Here is a 20,319-nt window from a genome sequence, read left to right on the forward strand (position 1 = left end):
TACCATTATTTAATGGCAAACTTCAAATTACTATTTGATTTTTGTCTGTATCTCTTAATTCCTAATTTAACTCTATATAGACAATACAGATAAAAATGAGAACAGTGAACTTTGTTTCATTATTCTATAAAGAAATCCACCTGTTTCTTATCCATATATTGCAGATGCTGTCTTCTATTGCAATTCTGAGTGCCTGTTCCCACTAACTTAAAAGCTTGTTCCCAGTAACCTATTCTGAGCTGCTATTTTCTACCCATGAGAAGCAAACAGATATATTCTGACATATTTTCAATGTGGAATGAGGAAAACTATGAACGAGGAAGAGCACTGAGCAGCAAAGTAAATGACACTTAAATCACTTTAATTTTTGTCTACAGCTAAGACACTCCCTTAGGAGAGATGACAGTCTTGATATTTCATCAATTTAGAATTTTTTTTTACATATTATCCATTCATTTGTATTTAAAAAGTAAAAAACATATTTTTGCAAAGATTCTATCATTCAAAGTACTTCATCACAATTCTCACTAAAGTTGAATTATTATTCATTAATAGAGCCATTAATTATCAAGAAAAACTTTTTCACAGGTTTTCAGAAGTGAACATGCAAAATCAAATGGGTTCATTTTTACAAGTAAACAGAAAAGTTTACCTCTAAAGCAAAACTGAACTGTTCTAATTCTGCATAGATGAGTCCACGATTAATGAAGGTATTCAATGTCACAGTTTCTCCAGCATTAAGAAGAAGCACAATTCCATAATCTGTTAATGCCTAAAAATGAAATAATCACTTACAAGCTAGAGTCAAGTCTTTATAGCATTACTACATTAACCACGGAAAAACTAGAACCTCATAATTAGTTCTTCAATGTGACTTAAAATATAAGGCCGAAAATAATCATTTGTTAGATTTAATAGATCCACTTAATTAAATACTATGGATGCTGCTACTAACAAATAGGGTGCAGTGTGCTTATACTTCACATGCTATCCTAAGCATTTTTATTGTGCATGGATTGAAGGGGGCACACAACACCCTTCCCCAGCTCAACAGTTTCACAAAATGACTATTGACATTAAAGCAGAGCAGTTGTTAACCTTTTGAAGTTTAACTGTTTTATAGTGTTTTATTGTTTTTGTCACTGAAACCTAAATTTTACTGAGGCAGAGATTATTCATTTTGTTCACACATTGTAAAGCCAGTAACTAGCACCATGCCTGCACTTACTAGGCATTTGATAAATTTTTGTTGAGTGAATAAATCATAAAGCAATGAAAACAAATCTTAATAAAACTAACAAATGAGCACTTGTTGGAAAATTACTTCAGTATTCTCCCTTTTAAAGGTAGTCTAAGCTGAGAATCAACTCAGAGGACTTTTTCCATTTCTTATCTTTTTTTTTCATTCAATAAATAGGTTTTTACTCTGTACCAGGAACTAGGAGTATCCCAAATATCAGTTGGAACTGAATCACTTAACTCATTTTCCTTCTGAACATTTTGCCCCAAGGAGCCATATGGTTTCATCAGAAAAGAGCCAAATCATATATGCCTGTAGCATGTGCTAAATGAAAATGTGAATAAATAGTATTTTACTATTTGCTTAGTTAGTGGTTCTCCTCTAGTGTTTTGTGATGGGGAACTTGACATCTAAAAGAATTGTACAATTAAACATCCTATATGTATATTGTGGAATAACTATAAATAAACACTGACAGGCTGTAGAAATAATTTGTAACACTTGTAAAACAAAACTAGAATGTTTGCAATTTTCCTTTCACAGAATCACATAATTAAACCTGTGTGTGTATCATGATGCCTTAGAAATCTACTGAGCAACTGAATATGTAACAAAAGAGGAAACAAAAGCTTGGAAATGAGATTTCACGAAGGTCACAATGAGCAGGCTTTGTGCTTTGTCTCTGCTATTGTCACTAAACTTTCAGTCTTGGGAAAGTTACTTCACATTAAGCCTCAGTTTTCTTATCCACAAAAATGGAATATTAATAACATCATATTGTTATAGAAGTCCACTTTAAAATATTGTTTTTTCAGATTTTTGATATGGACCATTTATAGAATTTATTACAATATTGCTTCTGTTTTATGTTTCAGTTTTCTGGCCCCAAGGCATGTGGGATCTTAGCTCCCCAACCAGGGATCAAACCTCCACCCCCTACATTGGAAGGTGAAGTCTTAATCACTGGACCTCCAGGGAAGTCCTTAAAATATTTTGATTGAATGTTGGTAAAGCATTTAGCCCAGTGCCTATCACACGATAAGCCCAAAATGGATGGTAACAGTTACTACTTTTATTAACATAAGGGGGTAGGAACCAGACTTCACCTTTTCTCAGTTTTTATGGAACTGTATCTTGGGAGTGCATTTTTTGTGCAAAATGACTTAGGTTTGCTTGGTCCTGTTATGGCAGGAATGCTGAGAAACAGGTGGAGGGAGACAAAAGGGAGGAGGTGACACTATAAAGTGACATCCGGTCCACGTGCTGGAGGTCAGATGGTTTCACAAAGCCACCTAACGACTGTTAACCAGAAGCAAACAAACCCGTGGATGCCAATACAGGTCCCTATTCCCTGTGTGACTTGGATGTGTTTCTAACCTCTCCCTGTTTCCATTTCCTCATCTGTAAAACAAGTCCATTGGATGAAAAGCATTGGGTACCAGGCTGCTCTAAAATAGCCAATATACTCTTATTCTAGTTAGGTTCCCATTTACATAGATTTTCGTTTTCCTTATTCATAGAGCACCAACTCTGATACCAATCAGACATAACAAAAATAGTACTTCCCTGCCCAGACCCCGACCATTGTTTGCAAGTTCAGGGTTAGCCAGAAAAGGCAGGGGTCGGGGTGGGGAGGAAGCTGTCAAAGATACCTGCTGTGCAAGTTACTCTAATAAATGATCCTTTAATTGGCTCCTAGAATGGTAAAAACAGCCTGTGTTAAAATTAGTTATTCATTTGTCAACATTTCTGGAGGAAACCTGAAAATCCAGTTATTGGCAATTTGATATCCATTTAGACAGAAACAATATTTCTCAACTTCTTCCATCCATAGGAAATAAATCACTAAATTTCTAAATGTTTTAAACAGATTTAACTTTCCAGGTTTTGAGGAAATTGAGGGAGTGTGTCCACACACAACAGCAGGAACATGATGCAGTCTTTTAAAAGAAGGCATCATCAACAATGAAGTGGATAGAAACAGGGAAGAGGAGGTAGGTGGGTAGCAGAAAAGGAAGCAAGAAATTGGGCAGAACACTAAGAAGCTACTGATCTGCTTCCCAGTGAGGAAATTGATTGGAAGAGGACAAAATAGGTAAGGAGAGACTGGAGAATGAAGTAAGGTTCAAAAATATAAAAAAGAGCTTGCACAGGCAGAATCAGGAGCAGGATAAATTGAGAAAAAAAGGTTTGCTTCAACCATCAGTTAGGCTTCAAAACGGTCTCTGAGCTGGAAACCATCACTCAAAACTGCCTGCTGCATCTGTAGTCTGAGCACTGTAACAAAATACCTCCACAGGCTATTCTAGTTAATGTTGAGGTTGTGAAGCAAACAATATTGCTAGTGATCACTGCTTAAAAATTCTACACACAATTTATCAGTGGAAACATTTTTCTCAAATGAGAAACATGTAACACGTGTTAATTTACACAGCCCTTAAATGCTTTTAGAAGCATTATAAAATTAATTTTCATTTGACATCGCAGAGACTATATAAGAAAATTTGGTAAGCACTAAGAAAAAATTAAATATTCTTTAAAATTGTTCTTTGGTTTCTCAAGTTTTGTGTGTATTGCCACAGGAATTATTTTTCCAAAATTGTAACAGAAATAATAAGAAAATATGCTTTAAACATATTTATAAATCTTACCATTTGAAGTTCATTTATCTTGGTGTAACATAATGCTCTGTTATAAAATGCTATATAACTGTTTTTATCCATGTTGATAGCTGTAGTTAAATCTGTAATCGCTAGTTTATAAGTCTACAAAGAAAATATAATTTGAGAAGGGTTAATCATAATAGACTTAAATTTAGTTGTAAAATAAATTCTTGATTCTATCGGAGTTTGGGGACTATTCATTTAATCATTCTGTGTATCATCCATGAAATTAAGACAATCAAACTAATCTTTTACAGAATTAATTAAGAAGGTCCCTTGGTAGGAACTGTTATTATAGTTTTTCTCACTTGCAAATAAAATTCAACATACAAACAACTATTAACAATTATCTTTTTTCCATTGTTGCTATATGTGTGAGTGTGCTCATGCGCTCTGTTGTGTCCGACTCTGCAACTCTATGGACTGTAGCCTGCCAGACTCCTCTGTCCGTGAAATTTTTTAGGCAAGAATACTGGAGTGAATTGCCATTTCCTACTCCAAGGGATCTTCCCTACCAAGGGATCACACCTGCGTCTCCTCCATTGGCAGGCAGATTCTTCACCACTAACGCCACCTGGGAAGACCCCTATTGCTATATAGCAAGGAAAAACATAAATTTCTTATGGATAAAAGAGAAGCAAGCTAATTCACCCAACAAACATTCACCAGAGCTGGCTTGCTTCTGTCACTAGTACTGTCATATCACATAATTGTCATGTTTTCTACCCATGTTCTCTTTTGCTTCTCTTGGATGCTTCCCTGATAACTTAAGATCATTTTTATGGACAGTAATTTTCACAGAATTAACAGGTAATGCAAGGCCTTACCTTTGTTTTAAGGTATTATTTGCAAAATATTGCATATGAAATATCTACAAAGAAATGTCAGAAAAGAAAAATAGGGAGAAAAAAAATATGCCAAGAAGCATTAGACATCAGTAGTGTTGCTCACACCTTTTAATTCAGTAATATCCATTTAAGAACCATAACCTTTGATTTTGTTCTATGTGTATTATTTAAAATAGTAAAAAAAAATTCAAACAATCCAAATGCCCAACAATAAAGTAGTTAAAATATACTATGATGGAATGATATGCAGTCATTAAGACTGGTATCATCTTCAAAGATTAAATATAAGAAGCAGGGCACAACACAGATTATTTAAGCAGCACAGTCCCAGTTTTTGGAAATATATATTTTATTAGGAAAAAAAGACCAAATGAAATACACCAAAGTGCTTTCAGGAATTACCATCTGATGGTGGTAGGGAATCAGGTGATTTTAATCTTCTTTATTCTTCATTATATTTTCCAAATTCTCTATAATGAATACTATTTCCTTAATAAAATATATATAATTAATGCCATTTAAAATATAAATGTCAAAAGTAACTATCACTATTTTATGAAAAATCATTAATTGAAGTCCCTTTTGATGTACTGTCAAAATGTACCACCTTCTACGTAGTTCTGCCTTCATTCCATGGCAATTCTCCTTTCACAGAGAGAAAGGGGAAGTGAGTCCCTCCTTGGCATCCGAGCAGCCACACACTCTAAAATACCAGAGGTTAATTAAGGTAGTAAATTCCTTACCCGGCTGTAGTATTTCAGAACTCCTCTGTAGACATAGGCACGCACACTCTGAGGGTAAATTTTGATGGCCTCATTACAACTCAAGATTGCTTTGGAGTATCTGCCTTTCAAACCATAGTAGGCTACTCGACTTAAATATGCCTTTTCAGAGAAAGATAGGAAGAAAGCAGAAACAGATTATTTCAGTAAAAGCATCAGTTCTGCCAAAATATATATGGTAGTTGGAACCAATTTATGTCATCCAGAGATGATATAAATCAGACTTTTTGTCACTCTCTTTTATTAAGAAAATTTCAAACTTACAGAATATTGAAAGAATAATACAGTGAACAGCCATACACCTACCACCTGGATTCAATAATTATTAACATTTTGTAATTTTGTTGTTATCTAATTTTTTCTGAACAATTTGAAAATAAATTGTAGACATTTTAAAAATTCACCCCAAGTCTTTCAGTATACATCTTCTTCGAAGAAGACATTCTCCTACACAACCGCGTTACCACTGTATATCTAAAAAAATTAATAGTATTTCCCTAAAATCATCTGATATTTCATCCATATTCAAATTTCATATGCTTTTAAAACCAAGATCCAATGGAGTTTCATCTATTGGATTTTATATTGTCTCTATAGTCTCTTAAAAGGCAGGATACAATGTAACAGCAAAGCAAGAAGTAAATAAATTTATTTATATAGTATATAAAATCATAATGATTAATAGATACATTAAAATATTAACAAATTTATATATGTTAAAATTCACAAAGCACTTTTACCTATATAATAACCCTGTCGGAAATCATATTTTAAGTTCAATAGAAAATACAGATAATATATAGATTATTAAAACAACTGAAAAGTAGATAAAAGTAACTGTTGCTAACTAATAACAATAACACTTAAAGATTTAATAGTATTAGCAAATTTAACACACTCTCCAAACCAGAGCAATCACCCGTTTCAATACCTGGTAATGTTTTGGATCAAGGGTAATTGCACGATTGAAATCCAGGATCGAGCCACTCTTGTGGAGTTTGACTTTACAAAGCCCACGGTGATAAAAAACTTCTGGAAAATCAGGATTTGCTTTCACAGCTTTTGTAAAGGAATCAAAAGCCTAGAAGAGCATATTAGTAAAAAGTAAATCATTCAGTGAGTAGAATATATTAGTTAAAAAGTTAATACATTACAGTATATAACTATTATTGAAAAGTTTTTATTTTTTGGTCATTTTAAATATGTTTTTCCCAGTGAAGCTTGTGGAGCCAAACTATATGAATGACCCAGGTTTATTATAATTTACAGGTTCCCTTATTCACAGACTAATGTCTACATAATTCAGGTTGTTACAATACATTTGGAGGTGTAATTTAAAAAAAAATTCATTTATGTATATATTTGGCTGCACTGGGCCTTAGCTGTGGTATGCAGGATCTTTAGTTGCAGCATGTGGGATCTAGATCCCTGACTAGGGATCAAACCTAGGTCCCCTGCGTTGGGAACACTGAGTCTTAGCCACTGGGCCACCAGAGAAGACCCTAAGAGGACTTTAATCATTATGTGTCTTATTGTGTTTCTTCAAAGAAATCACAATTAGTATTTATTATTTCCCATGAGGACCAGCAGATACATAGTTACAAAATTTCAAAATAAAAGAACTCCAAAATTTTTTCTAACATTTAAAGCAAAACTAGGTTTCCCCTGCTTGTCCAAAGGACTAAGAACATGAAAAATATTTGTAATTAGTCTCATATATTTCTTAATGGAAAACTAATCAAGTGCAATTCTCTTTTAAAGTTATGAAGATACAGGTCTCAGACACCATCCACCCCTATGAATATAAGGACTGGAATGGTGTGTGGGTGTGTCTGCCTATGTGTGTGTCTGTGTAGTTGTGAAATATTCATAAAGAGCCAATGATATGTTATTTACATATTTATCATATCAGTGAAAATTTTGAAATGGAGAATTGTATAAAATAGCCAAATATTATTAGGTTGGTGCAAACATAATTTTGGTTTTCATACTGTTGAAATTTGCCATTTGATATTAGAATACATTCTTAAATAAATGTGGTTACATTATATGTTATTTTAATACACATTTCTCACTTTATTTTTTTTGCTAATGACTTATTGCTGTTTATATTTATTTTAGATTATGGAAATGATGTTAGACAAAAAAGCAAATTTGAGCGATTTTCTTATTGGAGTTGAAAATAGGTCATCAAGCAGCGGAGACAACTCACAACATCAACAACGCTTTTGGCCCAAGAACTGCTAATGAATGTACAGCACAGTGGTGGTTCAAAAAGTTTTGCAAAGGAGACGAGAGCCTTGAAGATGAGGAGCGCAGTGGCTGGCCTTTGGAAGTTGACAACGAAAACTGAGAACCATCATCAAAGCTGATCCTCTGACAACTACATGAGAAGTTGCAGAAGAACTCAATGTCAACCATTCTATAGTCATTCTTCATTTGAAGCAAATCAGAAAGGTGAAAAAGTTTGACAAGTGGGTGCCTCATGAGCTGACCAGAAATGAAAAACATTGTTGTTCTGAAGTGTTGTCTTCCCTTGATCCTACACAACGAACCATTTCTCAATCAGGGTGTGACAAAAAGTGGATTTTATACAACTGGCCATGACCTGCTCAGTTGCTGGACAAAGAAGAAGGTCCAAAGCACTTCCCAAAGCCAAACTTGCACCAGAAAAAGGTCATGCTCACTGTTTGGTGTTCTGCTGCTGGTCTGATTCACTACAGCTTCTTGAATCCCAGTGAAACCATTACAGCTGAGAAGCAGGCTCAGCAAATCAATGAGATGCACCAAAAACTGCAATGCCTACAGCTGGCATCGGTCAACAGAAAGGGCCCAATTTTTCTCCATAACAATGCCTGATTGCATGTCGCACAACCAACGCTTCAAAAGTTGAATGAGTTGGGCTACGGTTTTGCCTCATCCACCATATTCACTTCATCTCTTGCCAACCGACTACCACTTCTTCAAGCATCTTGACAACTTTTTGCAGGGAAAACGCTTCCACAACCAGCAGGATGCAGAAAATGCTTTCCAACAGTTCACCGAATCCTGAAGCACAGATTTTTACACTACAGGAATAAATAAACGTATTTCTCATTGGCAAAAATATGTTGATTATAATGGTTCCTATTTTAATTAAATAAAATTAATTATACCTATGGCCAATTCATGTTTGATGGATGGCAGAAATTGTCTCAATATTGTAGAGTAATTATCCTCCAATTAAAAATAAAATTAAATTAAAAAAATAAGGATTTGTTTGAGCCTAGCTAATAATGATTTAAAGTTCAAGGTCCAAAACTGCAATTACTTTTGCACCAACCTAATAGATAAATACTTAACAATTGAATCAACTGGTTTTCAACGAACCTGGTCATCTTAACAGCCAATTTACTCTGATTTTAATTGTTCAGTTGTCAATAAGGGAAATCAGTGTGCTAATTGTTTTCCATTTATTCTGCATGACATTGATGCACTCAAAGTACTGACAATGTGGTAAGTAAATTTATACTAAGTGATGAAATTATTTTGCTATAATTTCTTACAATTAGATTTATTGTTTTGGTGGGAAACACACATTAGTCTTTAGAATATTGTCGACAAACAAGCATTAATAAAACGTTTGAATAAATAAAACAACGTAGTAGGTTTTAAGTGTGCAGATTCACTATAGTAAGCCAAGCTTTACGAGAAGCTTTGGTCTAGTCCCTCACTGCTTAGGTGGCCTTTGGAAATGGAACTGAATGTAAGGATATAATTTCTAAAACCATGAAAAACTCATGTGCATAAATACACAAAATACCAGTTGTAAGCTGCCTTCCTCCATGTAACAAAGACCCAAGTGATACAGACAGTCTGCAGAAGCTAAGGGATTCAGTCCTTTATCAGAATGAGAAATGAGATCCAACGCCTCTTTAAACATTCTCGTGGCTTCCTATAAAGATTTTAAAAAAGAGAGAGTGAGGGAAGGTAATGTTTCTCTATAATGTTTATTTAACACAACAGGCTACATAGTAAAGGGAATCCTGAGTGCACAGCCTTACTCTCATTTCACATGAGGACACACAGATCTGGTAAAGACATGGAACTTATCAGGGCACCGTGAGAGAGGACCTGGGTGGGGAGTGACCTACCCATGTGCCTGGCCTATAAGGAGGTATATAAGTAAGCTTACGCAAATGGACTTTTGGAACTGTAATTTCTAAATTCTTTTCTTTTTTGTGAAAATTTATGTGAGTTTAATCTATGAAATAGAGCCATACAAGACTAATTTCTAAATTCTAAAGGGTATTTTCTCATAGTCTTAAATCAGACTTCAATTTATAGACCAGTTTATGACCAGTTGCCTAGTAAGTCTCCTGAAGGGAATGCTGGCCAGCTGTTATGTAGTAAAAGTTCTCTACTGACAATCTCTGAGGCGATTTGAATCACCCTTTATTTTGTTCTGCTGTGCTCTCAACAGGGTTCCATTGACATGAGAGAATAAACATCAAAAATTACCCATTTAAACTATTCTGCCAAAAGAGTTGAAATTCATTAATGAAAAAAATTCAATTTCCCAGATAAGGACAGCTTTTCATAATCAGTGTCTCTGTATATTAATCTATGTAGAAATGCAGATGCTTATGACTCTTAATAGCCTAATTACATGAAATTTACATGAAATTGCTAAAGAAACGATGAGGTTTAACTCGGATATATGGTGTCCTTGTGCCCACCCTTGGTTTCTGCCACATATTTACAGTCCATCTCAACATTCAGTGGCTCAGCTGGTAAAGAATCTGCCTGCAATGAGGGAAGACCTGGGTTCGATCCCTGGGTTGGGAAGATCCCCTGGAGAAGGTAACAGCTATCCACTCCAGTATTCTGACCTGGAGAATTCCATGCACTGTATAGTTCATGGGATCGTACAGAGTCGGACACGACTGACAGACTTTCACTTTCAACATTAAAGGCAAGACCTTGCTACAGAAAAAACACCAATCAAATTCTCAGTTTTCCTCCTTTTTAATTTTCAAAGTCCCTCTATCTTCTTCATTTCCATCTGTTTCTCTCCTGTCTTTGGATGGTTTCCTTTCTTCTTCTCAGAGCTAACTCCTTAAGCTGTGCCTTTGACCCCAACTCCATCCCCACAGAATCTGCTAGTTCCTTCCACTTCTGAATCTCTGCCCCTTCGTTGTCTCCTTGACTCCCTACAGTCTTCCATCACATTTACTTTAAAATGAATGCATCTTCACTTCCTCTTGCTTTCTCCTTCAGCTGATGTCCCACCTCTCTTTCCTTCACTACTATAGAAAGTAGTGGTTGTCCTTGTGAGGTTTGCAGGGAAGGCATATTTACATTCTTTAAACACAATACTCTGGTGGCCATGGGGATAAAAACTTTGAAGACTTATAAGACTATCATATTAAGTCAAGCAAACTAAAAATATGTTCTGAATTAGGACTAATAGCCAGAGAAACAGAGAAAGGAAGCGGATTTGAGAGATATATTTAGAAAGTAGAACCAAGAGAACATGACTATTGATTTGGTATAAAGGGCAAACAGAAGTGACCTCAGATTTCTAGCAGAGCAATGTCAGGGAGGCAGGGAGATTAAAGGAAATTTAGGGTTATTCCCAAGAAGGAATTCAATATCATAAAGGTGTCAATGATCCCTAAAATAACCTAGAGAGTCAATGCAATTCAGTCGAAATTCCAGCAGGATTTCTTGTTGCTGTTCTTTTTATTGAGGCATAGTGGCGACCCACTACAGTATTCTTGCCTGGAAAATCCCACAGACAGGAGTCTGGAGGGCTACAGTTCACGTGATCACAAAGAGTCAGACACAACTGAATGACTGAGCATAGATATTTACAACAGTGTTAGTTTCTGCTGTACAAAGAAGTGGATCAGCTATATGCATGCATATATCCCTTCCTTCTTGGACCTCCCTCCCTCCCACCCCATCCCACCCATCTGGATCATCTTAGAGCACTGACCTGAGCTCCCTGTGCTATAGGGCAGGCTCCCATTAGGGTTTTTAATGACTCTTGACAAGCTGAATTTAAAATGTGTATGGAAGAGAAAAGGATGAAAAATAACCAGGGATTTCCTGAGAAAATATGCTGTGATGACTTGCTCTACCAGATGTCAAGAATTACAATAAAGCAACAGTAATTAAGACATTGTATTATTAAGTCAGGGGTAGAAATATTGACCTGAAGGAACAGAATAGAGAACCCAAAATCAGTCCCACACATACATGAAAAGCTACAACAGGACAGACGTACTACTTAAATCTTTGATTGAGGAGAACAGTTCAATAAATGATACTGGAACATCTGAGTATCCATATGGGGAAAATTGAAATTTTATCAATATCTCACATTCAAAAATACCTATTTAAGGTAGAGTGAGATCTTAAACTGGAGAAGAGAATGGCAAACCACTTTAGTATTCTTGCCTTGAGAACCCCATGAACAGTATGAAAAGGCAAAAAGTTAGGACATTGAAAGATGAACTCCCCAGGTCGGTAGGTGCCAAATATGCTACTGGAAAAGAGTGGAGAAATAACTCCAGAAAGAATGAAGAGATGGAGCCAAAGCAAAAACAACATCCTCTGGTCATAGAAGTAAAGTGCAATGCTGTAAAGAACAATATTGCATAGGGACCTGGAATGTTAGGTCCATGAATCACGGTAAATGGGAAGTTGCCAAACAGGAGATGGCAAGAGTGAACATCAACAATTTAGGAATCAGTGGACTAAAATGGACTGGAATGGGCTAATTTAACTCAGAAGACCATTACATCTACTACTATGGCCAAGATTCCTTTAGAAGAAATGGAGTAGCCATCATAGTTAACAAAAGAGTCTGAAATGCAGTACTTGGGTGCAAACTCAAAAATGACAGAATGAACTCTGTTCGTTTCCAAGGCAAACCATTCAATATCACAGTGATCCAAGTCTATGTCCCAACCAGTAATGCTGAAGAAGCTGAAATTAAATGGTTCTATGAAGACCTACAAGACCTTTCAGAACTAACACCCAAAAAAGATATCCTTTTCATCATAGGGGAATGGAATGCAAAAGTAGGAAGTCAAGAGACACCTAGAGTAACAGGAAATTTGGCCTTGGAATACAAATGAAGCAGGGTAAAGGCTAGCAGAGTTTTGCTAACAGAACACACTGGATATAGCAAACACCCTCTTCCAACAACACAAGAGATGACTCTACACATGAACATCACCAGATGGCCAACACCGACATCAGACTAATTATATTCTTTGCAGCCAAAGATGGAGAAGCTCTATACAGTCAGCAAAAACAAGACCAGGAGCTGGCTGTGGCTCAGATCATGAACTCCTTATTGCCAAATGCAGACTTAAATTGAAGAAAGTGGGGAAAACCACTAGCCCATTCAGGTATAACCTAAATCAAATCCCTCTTGATTATACAGTGGAAGTGACAAATAGATTCAAGGGATTAGATCTGATAGAGTGCCTGAAGAACTATGGACACAGGTTCATGACTTTGTACAGGAGGTAGTGATAAAGACCAACCCAAAGAAAAGGAAATGCAAAAAGGCAAAATGGTTGTCTAATGAGGCCTTAAATAGCTGAGAAAAGAAGAGAAGTGAAAGGCAAAGGAGAAAAGGAAAGATATAAGCATCTGAATTCAGAGTTCCAAAGAATAGCAAGGAGAGATAAAAAAGCCTTCCTCAGTGATCAATGCAAAGAAATAGAGGAAAACAATAGAATGGGAAACTAGGGATCTCTTCAAGAAAATTAGATACCAAGGGAACTTTTCATGCAAAGATGGACACCATAAAGGACAGAAATGGTATGGACCTAATGAAAGCAGAAGATATTAAGAAGAAGTGGCAAGAATACACAGAACTATACAAAAAAGATCTTCACAAAAGATCCAGATAACCACAATGGTGTGATCACTCACCTAGAGCCAGATATCCTGGAATGTGAAGTCAAGTGGGCCTTAGGAAGCATCATTATGAACAAAGCTAGTGGAGGTGATGGAATTCCAGTTGAGCTATTTCAAATCTGAAAAGATGATGCTGTGAAAGTGCTGCACTCAATATGCCAGCAAATTTGGAAAACTCAGCAGTGGCCACAGGACTGGAAAAGATCAGTTTTCATTCCAATCCCAAAGAACAACAATGCCAAAGAATGCTCAAACTACTGCACAATTGCTCTCATCTCTTATGCTAGCAAAGTAATGCTCAAAATTCTCCAAGCCAGGCTTCAACAGTACATGAAACGTGAACTTCCAGACGTTCTTCAAGCTGGATTTAGAAAAGGAAGAGGAACCAGAGATCAAATTGCCAACATCCACTGGATCATTGAAAACGCAAGAGAGTTCCAGAGAAACATCTATTTCTGCTTTATTGACTATGCCAAAGCCTTTGACTGCGTGGATCACAATAAACTCTGGAAAATTCTGGAAGAGATGGGAATACCACACCACCTGACCTGAGACCAGACCATCTCTTGAGAAACCTGTATGCAGGTCAGAAAGCAACAGTTAGAACTGGACATGGAACTACAGACTGGTTCCAGATAGGAAAAGGAGTACGTCAAGGGTGTATATTGTCACCCTGTTTATTTAACTTATATGCAGAGTACATCATGAGAAATGCCCAGTCTGGATGAAGCACAAGCTGGAATCAAGATTGCCGTGAGAAATAACAACAACCTCAGATATGCAGATGATACCACTCTTAAGGCAGAAAGTGAAGAAGAACTAAAGAGCCTCTTGATGAAAGAGGAGGCTGAAAAAGTTGACTTAAAGCTCAACATTCAGAAAACTAAGATCATGACATCTGGTCCCATCACTTCATGGCAACTAGATGGGGAAACAATGGAAACAGTGAGAGACTTTATTTTGGGGGGCTCCAAAATCACTGCAGATGGTGATTGCAGCCATGAAGTTAAAAGACACTTGCTCCTTGGAAGAAAAGCTATGACCATCCTAGATAGCATATTGAAAAGCAGAGACATTACTTTGCCAACAAAGGTCTTCTAAGTCATAGCTACGGCTTTTCCAGTAGTCATGTATGGATGTGAGAGCTGGGAAAGCGGAATGTCAAAGAATTGATGCTTTTGAACTGTGCTGTTGGAGAAGACTCTTGAGAGTCCCTTGGACTTCAAGGAGATACAACCAGTCCATCCTAAAGGAAATCAGTCCTGGGTGTTCATTGGAAGGACTGATGCTGAAGCTGAAACTGCATACTTTGGCCACCTGATGCGAATAACTGACTCATTAGAAAAGACCCTGATGCTGGCAAAGATTGAAGGTAGGAGGGGAAGGGGATGACAGAGGATGAGATGATTGGATGGCATCACCAATTTGATGGACATGAGTTTGAGCAACCTCCAGTAGTTGGTGAGGGACAGGGAAGGCTGGCATATTGCAGTTCATGGGGTTGCAAAGAGTTGGACATGACTGAGTGACTGAAGTGAATTGAACTGAGATCTTAAATTTGAAAAGCAAAACTTTTAAACTCTTAGAAGAAAATATGGGGAAACATCTTACGACCTGGTGTAGAAAGGGAATTTTTAAACAATACTTTTTTAAAAATATTTTTTATTTATTTATTTGACTGTGTCAGGTTGTGGCATGTGGGATCTAGTTAGCTGACCAGGAATTGAACCCAGGCGCCCTGCATTGGGAGCACAGAGTCTTAGCCACTGGACCACCAGGAAAGTCCAAATGAGAATTTTTTTAAGGCTGTGACAATGAAACAAAAAGTAGATATAGTCAAGTACATTACAATTAAGACCCTCTGCTCATTAAAAGACATCATAAAGAAAATTTAAAAAGCAGGCACAAATTTTAAGAGAATATATGAAACACATGCCACCAACCAAGGATTAATACACAGAACTTATTTTTTCATGCCAAAAATCAATATGAACAAGACAAACAAAATGTATGCAGGAAATGGATAGAACAGGAAATATGAGTGGCTATTAACCTATAAAATGATGCCTCGATCTTTCACTCAAACTGAAAAATGTGAATTAAGACCACAATGAGACAGTTTTATGCACCAAATTGACAAAAATAAAGTTGACAATACCAGTTATCATAGGATGGAGATAAGCAATAATACTCATACACCACAGGTGCAAGAATAAATTGGTAGAAGCCTATGGAACCATGTGCCATTTTCTTGAAAGTCAAACATTTACATTTTCTATGTTCCAGCAATGCTAACAGAAGACATGAAAAAGAGTGCTTATAGGAACCTTACTCTTAAGAGGAAAAAAAATAAAAGGGAATAACCTAAATTAACAAAAGAATCAATAAATGAATGGCATGATTTATTTTGTTAAAAAATGTATATCTAAGCTGTAATTCTAAGCACAATATAACAATTCCATGAATAGGTTTAGTAAACATGACTGAAACGTTTTTCACCTTGTTTCTCTTGGCCTTCATTTGAGCTTTTGCTAACAGAATATACATAGGGACATCAGGCTTATTTAACATGGTCCCATCCAAGACCTGGATGGCCTTGTCATGGTTCTCGCAAAATGAATAAATGAGTGCTTGCTGTATAGGACTCAACTCAATGAGACCTGAAAGGAAAAGAACAATTATCAATAACTTTGCCAAGTATCGAGGACTTCGATCTAACTGTTTTTAGGCAGTCAAGCAATTCAATATTCTGTGTTTACAATATGAATTTAAGAAATCAATATGATACTAAAACCTATTTATTATCAACAGACAATAAGACATTCCAATTACAAACAAAAAAATAATAGTGTAAGTTTGATATAGCCTGTAATAATCTCAGGGCTTGCCAGGTGGTAAAGAATCCACCTGCCAATGCAGGAGATACAAGAGATGTGGATTCGGTCCCTGGGACAGAAAGATCCCCTGGAGTAGGAAATGGCACCCATTCCAGTATTCTTGCCTGGAAAATTACATGAACAGAGGAGCCTGATGGGCTATGGTTCATGGGGTTGCAAAGAATCAAACATGACTGAGCGCACACACACACACACACACACACACACACACACACAATAATCTCTCACAAAATTCACCAGGTTATGAGACATTTTACAAATTGATTATATACATGCAAAATTGATGTTTTAAAGTTTCAAAATCCAACTCTGACTTTCAAGTGAACTCTCTGTGCTAGCTATACATAGCTATCAATTCAGTTCAGTTCAGTTACTCAGTCGTGTCCGACTCTTTGCGACCCCATGAATCGCAGCACGCCAGGCCTCCCTGTCCATCATCAACTCCCAGAATCTACACAAATCCATGTCCATTGGGTCAGTGATGCCATCCAACCATCTCATCCTCTGTCATCCCCTTCTCCTCCTGCCCCCAATCCCTCCCAGCATCAGGGTCTTTCCCAATGAGTCAACTCTTCTCATGAGGTGGCCAAAGTATTGGAGTTTCAGCTTCAGCATCAGTCCTTCCAATGAACACCCAGGACTGATCTCCTTTAGGATGGACTGGTTGGATCTCCTTGCAGTCCAAGGGACTCTCAAGAGTCTTCTCCAACACCATAGTTCAGAAGCATAGCAAATAGTATAAAAAGATTAAAGAAGTATTTTAAAATTAAGGCAATGTTACAATTTTGCATTGATTATATTTACCTTTGTTCATTTCTGCTACTTGATAAATAGTGAACTTTGCAAGATCATAGCATCTCATCCTAAGAAGATACTGTCCTCTGAAAGAAATAACACTCTTTAAATCTAAGCAGCTAAAAATAATCTGTATTTTTCTAAGATAAATATTTTTATATTACTTAAGATCTTAAATTATGTTTATTCATACTTACATATATATGACAAAAACAATGTGAAACATATGAATATTTGTGTAAGTCTAAGTAAGCCAATTAGCATGGAGATGTGAGAACAAAACAATTTAGCAAATGTGAAGCTGAAAGGAAAATACTCAGGTCTTTTTTTAATTATCAGTATTTAAAATGTTACACTCTGCTGCTGAGAAATTTTAAAGCTAAACACAGGTCAAGGGGACATAAAAAGGGAGAAGTGTTTACATAAATTGTTAAAATGTGGTTCAAGAGTTAAAACATAAAGCAAGCTCTTATCAGAAAGCACTGTTCCAATCTATTTTCCCACATCTGTAAATCCGTTTCCCATGTTAGTAATTATATTTTTGGTAGTGATAACTCATAATTTGCAATGGGTCCTTTCATAGCAAACTCTACTGGATCTGAAATACAGTTCAAAGTATTGTGTTTTTTCTTTTCACTGAATTATCCGAGGTTTATACTTGGTACCTCTGTAGACACAATCAAAATATATTGCCTCACTTTCATGAGATCTGGGATAACTATCTAACCAGTAATCTAGAGAGGTCTCAAAGAACTTAAACACGAGATAGTTGTGTTTTGAAACAAGGATAGAGCAAAGGGAAAGATCTGCTTATTGCATAAATTATCTTAAAATTCAATGAAAACAGTAACTATATTTGACTTGCTGGTTGAGAGATGGTCATTCCTGGGAGATTAAATGTAAAACAAAGAGGTCAGGAGGATCAAGAAAAAACTAAGAATTCCAACAGCTAGCTCAGATTCTAAGTTATCCCAAGAAGAATTCTATTTCTATGCTCATACCTTATTATATATAACTGGATTCCATCTGGCTGAAGGTGGATCGCATAAGATAGCTCTCTTACCGCCTTTTTAAGTTTGTGCAACTGTTGAGTGATAAACAGGAATTTAGCTCATAGTAATACTAATTGCTTCCTTTCTGATATTTATTTTCTCCCATTCTTCAATACAGAAATTGTGCAGGAATTCCTCAATGAACGTGGGATACAGTGAAGTAAAAACAAACAAACAAACAAACAAAAAGATGCTAAGTCTTCTGTTTTTTTAAATTATCTTTTAAGTTTGAAGAATGATTACACAGACCCACAAATACATAGTTTTAGATAAATATGATTATATCATGGATTCTAGTTTCTTTGTTTAGCTTTTTCTCTAGCTTTTCAGTTTTTCTCCCTCAACCACAGCATCTTTTACACCAAACATTACTCATGTTAATAAACTAGATCACAAAGGAAGGTAAAATAAAAAGTCAATTCCACTTAAAAATAAGAGAGGAAAAACAAGCTTGCACTTAAAGGGTAAAATGAATGAGTAAAACAAACTAAAACAATGCTAAAAAAAAGATATGTTTTAAAATCAATATACAGTGAAAAGTAAACATTGATTCTTTTCTTAATACAGGTTACATAGCATAATCTGGATTTGTACAAATTTTTACAACATTCAGTTCAGTTCAGTTGCTCAGTCGTGTCCGACTCTTTGTGACCCTATGAACCACAGCATGCCAGGCCTCCCTGTCCATCACCAACTCCCAAAGTCTACCCAAACTCATGTCCATTGAATCGGTGATGCCATCCAACCATCTCATCTTCTGTCATCCCCTTCTCCTCCTGCTCTCAATCTTTCCCAGCATTAGGTATGTTACAAAAGGAGGAACTAAACAGATTCCAGCAAAATGAACCGGGGACAACAAATGACTCCTCTTACTATGCTGACATGTTGATCAAAACATATTTGTACATGTAAGTAGACATACAGAGTGGGTCATGTCAAGAGGGAATTCAAAAGAAAGGAGTTTGAGATGTGTTTAACTGTGCAACTTCCGGCCTGCTGCTTCTCAAACTGACTGACCAGGTTGGTGTAATTAATAAACCACCTCGTCATATGTTTGCATTGATCCACCTGGTTCCAACAATGGACATATCTATACACTGAGAAAACCTTGACTGGGAATGATGGAGGCTCATTCTCTGGTCTTTACAAACTTTCCTAGGATTGAACTTCTCCAGGCAGCATGAAATCAGATTTACCCTTGAGGCTGAATCCACACTGTAGGCAAAGGTATTCTTCTATATACATACACAGGGTTTGGTTTGTCACTGTTTTATCTACATGGGATCTTACTGTATACACTTTATACTCTTCTAAATCTTGCTCTAGAGTATCTCAGAAATCCCTCCAAATCAGCTGGTATAGTTCTAATTATTCTTTTTACTGACTACATAATGCTCCAGAGTGTGAATACAATGTAATTTACTCAACCATTACTGTGAAGAGCTATTTGCCCTCACAGCAATGAGTCTTTGAATATATGTCCTTACACCTTGGTATTATGCCAGTGCTTTGGTTTCTAAGTATGCTCAGAGGAAACTTCTGCATAAGGCCTCAGCTCCATCTACAGGGAGTGACACAAAAGGGTCACACTCCATCCCCATCCCTTCCCAAAGGGATCAAGAGCAAACTCTCCCTGGGGACAATGGCAAACTGGCCGAGGGCCATCCACCTCCACCATCGGGAAGGTAAGGGGTCGAGTGGGACTCTAGTCCCACTGGCTTCTGAGATGTTGACAGTGAGAACAGAGCCTCTAGCAAACTCCCAATTGACATGTAGTGTGGGCGAGAAATAAACTTTGGTTATTTTAAGATGGTGACTTTGGAGTTTGGTCTGTTGTTGTTTTTCCATAGCATAACAGCCTATCTTGACTGAAACCTACGTGAGGAGAGGACTCGGAGGAGATGAGGGCCAAAAGGTAACGAGAAGCCGGTTCACATGAACTCTTGCAGACCTTTGGCTTCTGCAGGATATTTGGCTTTTATGCTGATCGCACAAGGGAAGCTACGGAAGGGTTCTAGGCAAAAAAGGAAAATAATCTGATTTATGTTTTAACAGGATCATTATGCTGTTGTTTTGAAAATCCATCAAAAAGGGATAAAGAACAGAAGCAGCAAGACCAGGA

The 20,319-nt window shown here is 36.6% G+C and overlaps 1 protein-coding gene across 3 annotated transcripts in view; it reads right to left on the reverse strand.

The window, feature by feature from the left end:
* Nucleotides 1-20,319, reverse strand: part of TTC6 (tetratricopeptide repeat domain 6) — a 205,806-nt gene that overhangs the window by 49,735 nt on the left and 135,752 nt on the right. For all 3 annotated transcript variants that reach the window (XM_070478006.1, XM_070478004.1, XM_070478005.1), the window contains exons 19-26: nt 18,147-18,229; nt 17,155-17,231; nt 15,953-16,113; nt 9,336-9,467; nt 6,465-6,614; nt 5,495-5,635; nt 3,892-4,005; nt 653-772 (exon numbers count right to left, since the gene is read on the reverse strand). In XM_070478006.1, the coding sequence (XP_070334107.1) occupies nt 653-772; nt 3,892-4,005; nt 5,495-5,635; nt 6,465-6,614; nt 9,336-9,467; nt 15,953-16,113; nt 17,155-17,231; nt 18,147-18,229 (978 nt within the window). The remainder of the gene's footprint in view (nt 1-652; nt 773-3,891; nt 4,006-5,494; nt 5,636-6,464; nt 6,615-9,335; nt 9,468-15,952; nt 16,114-17,154; nt 17,232-18,146; nt 18,230-20,319) is intronic.

Source organism: Odocoileus virginianus, chromosome 16, assembly GCF_023699985.2.
Source record: "Odocoileus virginianus isolate 20LAN1187 ecotype Illinois chromosome 16, Ovbor_1.2, whole genome shotgun sequence".
NCBI lineage: Eukaryota > Metazoa > Chordata > Mammalia > Artiodactyla > Cervidae > Odocoileus > Odocoileus virginianus.